The following is a 9305-nucleotide window of genomic DNA, read 5'->3' as shown; positions in this document are numbered from 1 at the left end:
TTTCCTTTCCTTTCCTTTCCTTACCTTTCCTTTCCTTTCCTTTCCTTGGTTTGGGCAATGAGGGCTTGTATCGCTGATGTTCTTTGGGGAACTTTCTGTACAGGGCTCTGGGAAACGAGGACTTTTGGGGATCTCTTGCACTTGTTGTTTGCTAGGGAGAGGTAAATCTGCTGGTGTTTTCATGGCCTCCTTCCCACTGCCTTTTAAACCCGATGGCAAGAAACCAGTTCAAATGACCCTGGTTCCCACTTAATCCGAATTGCTGGAGCCATTCTGAGGGGGGGGGCATGCATTTAACCCACGTCTTTTTGATGCAAGTGTCGTGAACCACAAGCGGATCAGAATAGATTCAAATTTCCCCTACGGCCGGCTGGAACTGAATCATTTTGAATCCATTCATTCATGAATGGGAACCACAAGTGCTTTATTTTGGTGCCAGAAAATGATAGGAAATGTGATCGGGGCAAGTGTAGTGTAAACCACAATCCAATGTCAAATAGATCCATCGGTTCAGATCACACACCAGTTGTGTGGGAATGAGGCCCAGATCTCCCTTTGGGAAGAGGGGAAAGGCTGAGTGGGGCTTTTAGGTTTCGATTCCTTTGGGGCACTTTTCCTGACCTCTCCCCTGTGCTCTAAGGTCTTTTTCGGTATCCATGCTACGGCTTTATGGAAGCGATCAGAGATCCACCTGAGAATCCCACTCTTGTGGCCCACCAGTGGGCTTTCTAGAGCGCGTTTCTGGCCGCATCGCTGGACAGGAAAGATGGTCAGTGGTGCTAGGGATGTTCTGAAGTTGTCACATTGAATGGCCTTTTCCTGTCTCCATTCCAGACTTACGGAGCCGCAAGAAACCTCCGTCAAGGAGGAGGACATTGCCTGTCCTGCTCTTGCCGTGGAGGTCCAGCCCTCTTTCTCGGTAAGGAAAGAGTCTTTCAGACCACAGAGGGGCCTCATCTTTTGCCCACTAGTGTCCTGAGGCTGGACCATGGCCTGTGGTCAGGCAGTGAAGGGCCCTGACCCCTCCCCTCGAGGGTGACCAGGTATCCTCCTTTTTCAGGACATGCCCTATGTTTCAACCTCCTGACCAGGAGGAATTCCAAAATGTCCTCTGTTACGAGCATGGCTAAGAAGCATGCATTTACATTGTGTGTGATGACTTCTGTTTTGTAATGTCCTACATTTATCCATGAATGTACTGCATTTCTTCTTTTCCTTTGAAAGGATTCCTTGGAAATGGAGGAGGTGCCCGCGGAGGCCAGAAATAAGGTGGACGATGAGGTTCAGAGGTACTACCTTTCCTTCCGTCTCCAAAGGGCATGTGGGGCCATGGAGGAGCCATGGGTGGGCTTCTATTCCGACCTTTGTCTTCTCTCTCCTTCCAGCTTCCAAGAAGAAGCCTTGGATGAACCTGTCGTCTTAGCGGTAAGTTGGGGAAGGGTTGGCTCCTGGTTTGTAATATGTTTTCCTATAAATGTAATCCATGCGTCCAGTGTGGCTCAACTGTCAGTCCCAGCAGCTCTGGGCAGCAGAGCCAGCGGCTAGGCATACTGGGAGTTGCAGTCCAACAATGTCTGGGCTGCACACGTTCCAATATTAGAATGTCTCCCAATAGTTCTGCGTTTGCTTGCCTTCAAGTGCAATTTCCCTTCTCCTGAGAGACGGAGATGGTAAGCCCTTTCTCAGTGGATAAGTCTCCAAATGCATTCTTCTTTTCTTGTGAAAGGTTTCCCCAGAAATGGAGGAGGCAAGCTCAGAAACCCAAAACGAGGAAGACGGGGATCAGAGGTACTCTTTTTCTTGACATCTCGAAAGAGCATGTGGGCCCAAGAGGGGCCATGGGTGGGCTTCCTTTCGGGCCTTTGTACAGTGGAGCCTTGCCTTATGCAGAGATCCATTCCAAACCCTGCCACATAACGCAAATTCTGCCTATGCTCCCATTCAGTATAATGGGGTTCATGATCGCCATTCATTTGATTGCCGTGCGGCTTCCACATAAACAGAAAGCCACGTATGGTGCACCCGCGCATGGAGCGGGCACACTGTATTGTCTCTCCTCCCAAAGAACCCCCTTGGCTTCAGATGGGTAATGTGTTCCCACCTGGGATGGATGGCTTCTGTAATGCCTCACCCTGGAGAAATGGCTGGGTGCTTCTGGAAGGAGCACACTCTTCATCAGTCCATGGGCTTCCATAAGGATGCCTTACTGGGTCCTCAGTGGGGTTTCTGGAGCATCATGCTGCCCCAGAGGGATGCTCTGAAGGTGCCACACTTCATTAACTTTCTGTCCCCATTTTAGACCTCCAGAGCCAATGGGGGAGTGTGATGAGGAGAAGGAGAAGGAGGAGGAGACCTCTCCAATGTTTGACCAGGAGGAGACTGGCCCCTTGCCGGTAAGGAAAGAATTTGGCTGACCTTCAGAGGAGGTCCTCTTATTATTTATTTATTTGTTTGTTTGTTTTAAAAAGATACACACTCACACACACTCAGAGTTGGAACTTGTTATCCGCTGGGGTTTGGTTCCGTGGATAACCAAATCCATGGATGGTCAAGTCCCATTCAATATGATGGCAGAGCAAAATGGTGTCCCTTCTATAAAATGGCAAACCAAGGCATGCTCTTTGGAAGTTGTACTTTTTTGGAGTATGTTCAAACTGTGTATCCTTGTAGAAAAAATCCATGGATAAGGAGGGCTAACTGTATGTGTTTGTACATCTGTTGCACTTCTGGACCCACGGAAGAGTGCCCACTGGGGTCCTCAGACGGGACCATGGCTGGTGGACAGGCAGGGAAGGGCCCTGACCTTTCCTCTCGAGGGTGACCAGGTGTCCTTCTTTTCCAGGACATGTCCTATGTTTCAACCTCATGACCAGGAGGAATTCCAAAATGTACTCCGTTATGAGCATGGCTAAGAAGCATGCATTTACATTGATCTTAGTTGGGTGTGTGTGCTGACTTCTGTTTTGTAATGTCCTACATTTATCCATGAATGTACTGCATTTCTTCTTTTCCTTTGAAAGGATTCCTCAGAAAAGGAGGAGGTGCCCACGGAGGAAGACAGGGATCAGAGGTACTACCATTCTTTCCATCTCCAAAGGGCATGTGGGGCCATGGAGGAGCCATGGGTGGGCTTCTGTTCCAACCTTTGTCCTGTCTCTCCTTCCAGCTTCCCAGAAGAAGCCTTGGATGAACCTGCCATCATAGCGGTAAGTTGGGGAAGGGTTGGCTCCTGGTTTGTAATATGTTTTCCCATAAATGTAATCCATGCGTCCAATGTGGCTCAACTGTCAGTCCCAGAAGCCCTGGGCAGCAGAGCCAGTGGCCAGGAATAATGGGAGTTGCAGTCCAACAATGTCTGGGCTGCACACGTTCCAATATAAGGATGTCCCCCGATAGCTCTGCGTTTGCTTGCCTTCAAGTGCAATTTCCCTTCTCCTGAGAGACAGAGATGGTAAGCCCCTTTTCAGTGGATAAGTCTCCAAATGCATTCTTCTTTTCTTGTGAAAGGTTTCCCCAGAAATGGAGGAGGCAAGCTCAGAAACCCAAAATGAGGAAGACGGGGATCAGAGGTACTCTTTTTCTTGACATCTCGAAAGAGCATGTGGGCCCAAGAGGGGCCATGGGTGGGCTTCCTTTCGGGCCTTTGTACAGTGGAGCCTTGCCTTATGCAGTGATCTGTTCTGAACCCCGCCACGTAAGGCAAATTCTGCCTATGCTTGAGCCCCCTTCACTTGATTGCCCGGTGACTTCCGCGTAAACAGGAAGCTACATATGGTGCACCCGCGTATGGAGTTGGCGCACTATATTGTCTCTCCACCCAGCTTCCAGAAAGAACCCCCTTGGCTTCAGATGGGTAATGTGTTCCCACCTTGGAGAGATGGCTTCTGTAATGCCTCACCCTGGAGAAATGGCTGGGTGCCTCTGGAAGGAGCACTCTCTTCATCAGTCCATGGGCTTCATAAGGATACCCTTGTGGTCCCTCAGTGAGCTGGCTGGAGCATCATTCTGCCCCAGAGGGATGCTCTGAAGGTGCCACACTTCATGAACTTTTCCTGTCCCCATTTTAGACATTTGGAGCCAATGGGGGAGTGTGCTGAGGAGCAGGAGAAGGAGGAGAAGGAGGAGGAGACCTCTCCAATGTTTGACCGGGAGGAGATTAGCCCCTTGCCGGTAAGGAAAGAATCTGGCTGACCTTCAGAGGGGGTCCTCTTATTATTTATTTATTTGTTTGTTTGTTTTAAAAAGATACACACTCACACACACTCAGAGTTGGAACTTGTTATCCGCTGGGGTTTGGTTCCGTGGATAACCAAATCCATGGATGGTCAAGTCCCATTCAATATGATGGCAGAGCAAAATGGTGTCCCTTCTATAAATTGGCAAACCAAGGTTTGCTCTTTGGAAGTTGTACTTTTTTGGAATATCTTCAAGCCGTGTATCCTTGTAGAAAAATTCCATGGATAAGGAGGGCCGACTGTATGTGTTTATACATCTGTTGCACTTCTGGACCCACGGAAGAGTGCCCACTAGGGTCCTCAGACGGGACCATGGCTGGTGGGCAGGCAGGGAAGGGCCCTGATCTTTCCTCTTGAGGGTGACCAGGTGTCCTTGTTTTCCAGGACATGTCCTATGTTTCAACCTCATGACCAGGAGGAATTCCAAAATGTCCTCCGTTACGAGCATGGCTAAGAAGCATGCATTTACATTGTGTGTGATGACTTCTGTTTTGTAATGTCCTACATTCTTCCATGAATGTACTGCATTTCTTCTTTTCCTTTGAAAGGATTCCTTGGAAATGGAGGAGGTGCCCGCGGAGGCCAGAAATAAGGTGGACGATGAGGTTCAGAGGTACTGCCTTTCTTTCTGTCTCCAAAGGGCATGTGGGGCCATGGAGGAGCCATGGGTGGGCTTCTATTCCGACCTTTGTCTTCTCTCTCCTTCCAGCTTCCAAGAAGAAGCCTTGGATGAACCTGCCGTCTTAGCGGTAAGTTGGGGAAGGGTTGGCTCCTGGTTTGAATTGCAGTCCACCAATGTCTGGGCTGTATACGTTCTAATATTAGAATGGCCCCGATTCCTATGCATTTGCTTGCCTTCAAGTGCAATTTCCCTTGTCCTGAGAGACAGCAATGATAAGCCTTTTTTCAGTGGAGAAGTCTCCCAATGCATTCTTCTTTTCTTGTGAAAGGTTTCCCCAGAAATGGAGGAGGCAAGCCCAGAAACCCAAAACAAGGAAGAGGGGGATCAGAGGTACTCTTTTTCTTGACATCTCCAAAGAGCATGTGGGTCCAAGAGGGGCCATGGGTGGGCTTCCTTTCGGGCCTTTGTACAGTGGACCCTTGCCTTATGCAGAGATCCATTCCAAACCCTGCCACATAACGCAAATTCTGCCAATGTTCCCATTCAGTATAATGGGGCTCATGCTCGCCATTCATTTGATTACCGTGCGGCTTCCGCGTAAACAGAAAGCCGCATATGGTGCACCCGCGTATGGAGCGGGCACACTGTATTGTCTCTCCTCCCAGCTTCCGGAAAGAACCCCCTTGGCTTCAGATGGGTAATGTGTTCCCACCTGGGAGGGATGGATGCTGTAATGCCTCACCCTGGAGACATGGCTGGGTGCTTCTGCAAGGAGCACTCTCTTCATCAGTCCACAGGCTTCCATAAGGATGCCCTTGTGGTCCCTCAGTGGGCTGTCTGGAGCATCATGCTGCCCCAGAGGGATGCTCTGAAGGTGCCACACTTCATGAACTTTTCCTGTCCCCATTTTAGACATCCGGAGCCAATGGGGGACTGTGATGAGGAGAAGGAGGAGGAGGAGGAGGAGTTGGAGACCTCTGCAATGTTTGACCGGGAGGAGATTGGCCCCTTGCCGGTAAGGAAAGAATCTGGCTGACCTTCAGAGCGGGTCCTCTTATTATGTATTTATTTTAAAAAGAGACACACTCACACACACACACAGAGTTGGAACTTGTTATCCGCTGGGGTTTGTTTCTGTGGATAACAAAATCCATGGATGCTCAAGTCCCATTCACTGTGATGGCAGAGCAAAATGGTGTCCCTTCTATAAAATGGCAAGTCAAGGTTTGCTATTTGGAAGTTGTACTTCTTTGGAATATTTTCAAGCCGTGTATCCTTGTAGAAAAACCCGTGGATAAGGAGGGCCCACTGTGTGTATTTATACATCTTTTGCCCTTCTGGACCCAAGACCACAAGTGTCTTGAAAAGGGACCATGATCTGTGGTCAGGCAAGGGAAGGATCCTGACCTCCTCCTTTTCCAGGACGTTTCCACCTCCTGATCAGGAGGAATCTCAAAAGGTCTTCTGTTATGAGCGTGAAGAAGAGGCCCATTGAGTGGGGTGGCCATGACACCTTCCAGGACACGTCCTACGTGTCCAAACATGCAAGTGAAGCCTTTGAAAGTGGCAGTTACCTAATTTCCCCCTTCTCCCCTTTTCCCCAGGGAAAGAAGGCTCCGTCCCCTCTTTGTAAGTGGTTCTGCCATCTGAACCCTACAATGGCCGAGTTGTTTGCAGACATTGCGGCCCAGCGGGATTTAGAACTAATCCTAGATCACTATTTAGAGTCACCCCAAAGGTAGGTGGACTGCCTCTTAGTCTCCCATGCATCCCTGAGGCCCTGAGCTTATATTCCCTCTCCAGGGCAGGAAGTCCAGTAAGCATGTGACTTGCCTCTCCTTCCCTGTTTCTCTTGACAGAACCTGTGACAAGCTCCTGATTGAAGTAATCACTTCTTCCTTTTGCGACCTGGAGCATGCGCTACTATACCTTATGGCCGAGGTGAAGGAGTCCTTCTGGTTGAGGAAGGTAGGGACATCACCCAGAAGGGGTCTTTCCTGCTGACCCTCACATGGCTGCTCTATGCGGAGCAGATTCAAAGGCTGCACCTTGTCTTTGAGAATTGGGGAGAAGGGCCGGGGGACCCTCGATCTCTTTCCTTATTGTTTGCAAGTGTTGTCCTTTTATTGAGACCAGTATTTCTTTCTCAACTCAGCTGAGGGCCATGAAGGCGATTGAAGTAATCTCAGATGTCATCACGGATGATGATATTCTGGAGCCATGGGTACCCTTCGTTTCCAAGGCCTTGCTCAGTGTCACACGTGAATGCATTCTCAATGCTGAGACCCACAAGGAGTTGCAGGAGTAAGTTGTGTTACAAGTAAAGGCTGGGGGAGAAAGGGTCCGTGGGGGTTTGTAGTCCGATGGATAGGACCAGATGGAGGAATGCAAATCTCTCTACTGAGCAAACAGGGTTTTCTGTTGACTTAGTGAGGTGATAGTCACTCTTTCTTCACTGCAGGGAATTATGTCACAGCATCAATGCGCTGTTGGACAAGTACATGCCCAACATTGAGGCCTTACTTGAGGTCACCCGTTGGGGTGAGTATTGGTTCCCTCTGTCTCTCTCTGGGGAAGAGGGCCTTTCCCCCTTCCCCAAGCCCTGAGCTGCGGTGATCCCTCCACACCAAAAGAAAGGGGGAATGGGGTTGTTCGCAGCTTTACTGGGGTAAACGGTAGAGGAAGTCTGGATGAATGTCCATGTGGGATATTACAACCCATGGGCTTCAAAGGGGAAGTAAAAAATCTCTGTTTTCTCTGTTCTTTTCCAGGCATACAATGCCAGCGCTCCCGCATGGAAGACATATGGGCTGTATAAGAACGCCTGGCCGAGGGAAGAGGTGCCTCTTAGGAATCCCTGGAGGATCCGTGGAGGCTTCTCCTAAGACACTTCACCGGGGCAGTTTTGACCCGCTTTCAGATAACCCAGGATTGAGCCATTCTTTCCTGTCCATCTGCTCAGGCCCTTAGGTGACACCTTCTCCCATGTTGTTTTGCCATGCTGCCATGCTCTTTTTCAGGCCGTCTTGGTTCATCAGATGGTCAGATTTCATCTCATGTCCTTACTTTATCTGTTGCATCACTTGCATTGTATTTTTTATTCTATTTATCATCTTTGGATTCTTTGTTAATTTTTTCTGCTAACTGTCCTAAATAAGCACCAGAAAGCTTGGTACATATGTCTACATATATTTATCTGTATAGAATACCTGTGTCCATATATATGTAAAGTGATTTATAGATTGAGCCATTTTAAATTAGATGTGATTTTTGTACCAGAGATCAGAGAGTCAAGGATGAATCCAAACAGATTCCATCTTGAAACAAGGAGCCTTAACTTGCTGACCTGGCTTCTCCTTTCTCCTTATATATAACCAGCCCAACCAGAAGGAGTGATAATAGGAAAGAAAAGCCATTCAAGACACTAGCAATTTAAGGTCTCCGCTGAGATTAGTTCATTATAACTAATAGAACAGGACTCTTTGTCCGTCCAAACCAGCCCCCCCTCAATGCCACTCCTGTTTTCATTGCTTTAAGTAACTTTATTTATTATCGTATGGTTTTATTGTTATGATTTATATGTCAAGATGGGAGGGGGGAGGTTTGGAGGAGGTATTGTTATGATTTCTATGGGGGGGGGGAGGTTTGGGGAAATTAAGGGAATGTTTTTATTATTGATTATATAATTTGTATTTGAATTTGGCTGTTATCCGTCTTGACCCTGAAAAAAGCAGAGATGGGAAACAAATAAATATATTGCTGTTATTTTGTTGTTGTTGTTGTTGTTGTTATACTGGATCCACCTTAACCCCTCCTCTGGAATTCGCATTTTTGCAGCTGAGAAGGAAGGAAGAGAGGAAGGAAGGAAGGGAGGAAGGAGTGGAAAGTTTTTGCAAGCGCACACAGGCGCGGAGAATTTTGCAAACAAGCATTGCAATTTTGCAAACTTTACGCATCAACTTTGGGGATTTTGGGGGGTGGGTGGGAGGGGGGCTGTAGGGGGGAAATTTGCGGGGTCCCAAGGAGTAATAAGTGGGGAGCATTAAGTGGGGGTTCGTGCCTCTATTCCTAATTTGCTTAGAATCGTAGAATCATACAGTTGGAAGAGGCCACAAGGGCCATCCAGTCCAACCCCATTCTGCCATGCAGGAATCCTCCATCAAAGCATCCCCATTGACAGATGGCCATCCAGCCTCTGTTTAAAGACCTCCAAGGAAGGAGACTCCATCACTCTCCAATGCAATATATTTCACTATCAAGCAGACTTGCTGTCAGGAAGTCCCTCCTAATGTTGAGCTGGAATCTCTTTTCCTGGAGCTTGCATCCATTGCTCCGTTGGGTCCTAGTCTCTGGAGCAGCAGAAAACAAGCTTGTTCCCTCCTCAATATGACATCCCTTCAAATATTGAAACAGGGCTATCATATCACCCCTTAACCTTCTCTTCTCCA

The 9305-nt window shown here is 48.3% G+C and overlaps 1 protein-coding gene across 1 annotated transcript; it reads left to right on the top strand.

The window, feature by feature from the left end:
• Positions 1-1329: 1329 nt before the first annotated feature.
• LOC149307694 (uncharacterized) lies at positions 1330-7675 on the top strand. The gene is made up of 16 exons (XM_089536797.1): positions 1330-1425; positions 1727-1788; positions 2300-2393; positions 3021-3070; positions 3167-3206; positions 3508-3569; positions 4068-4170; positions 4784-4848; positions 4945-4984; positions 5186-5247; positions 5770-5872; positions 6462-6595; positions 6717-6825; positions 7013-7161; positions 7319-7398; positions 7629-7675. The coding sequence occupies exons 1-16, from the start codon at positions 1330-1332 to the stop codon at positions 7673-7675; spliced, it is 1296 nt and encodes a 431-aa protein (XP_089392923.1).
• Positions 7676-9305: the final 1630 nt, after the last annotated feature.

The sequence above is a fragment of the Sceloporus occidentalis genome, unplaced genomic scaffold, assembly GCF_023333645.1.
Source record: "Sceloporus occidentalis isolate IW3139 unplaced genomic scaffold, rSceOcc1.0.p SCAF_8, whole genome shotgun sequence".
NCBI classification, from domain to species: domain Eukaryota; kingdom Metazoa; phylum Chordata; class Lepidosauria; order Squamata; family Phrynosomatidae; genus Sceloporus; species Sceloporus occidentalis.
Note: the sequence above shows the minus strand (reverse complement) of the source record. Positions and strands in the feature narration are given on the sequence as shown.

Coding starts and splice junctions, on each gene's coding strand:
- LOC149307694 (XM_089536797.1), top strand. CDS start 1,330: ATGGAGGAGCCATGGGTGGGCTTCTATTCCGACCTTTGTCTTCTCTCT. Junction 1,789..2,299: donor GAGGAAGACGGGGATCAGAG/GTACTCTTTTTC, acceptor TCCCCATTTTAG/ACCTCCAGAGCCAATGGGGG. Junction 3,207..3,507: donor ATGAACCTGCCATCATAGCG/GTAAGTTGGGGA, acceptor TTCTTGTGAAAG/GTTTCCCCAGAAATGGAGGA.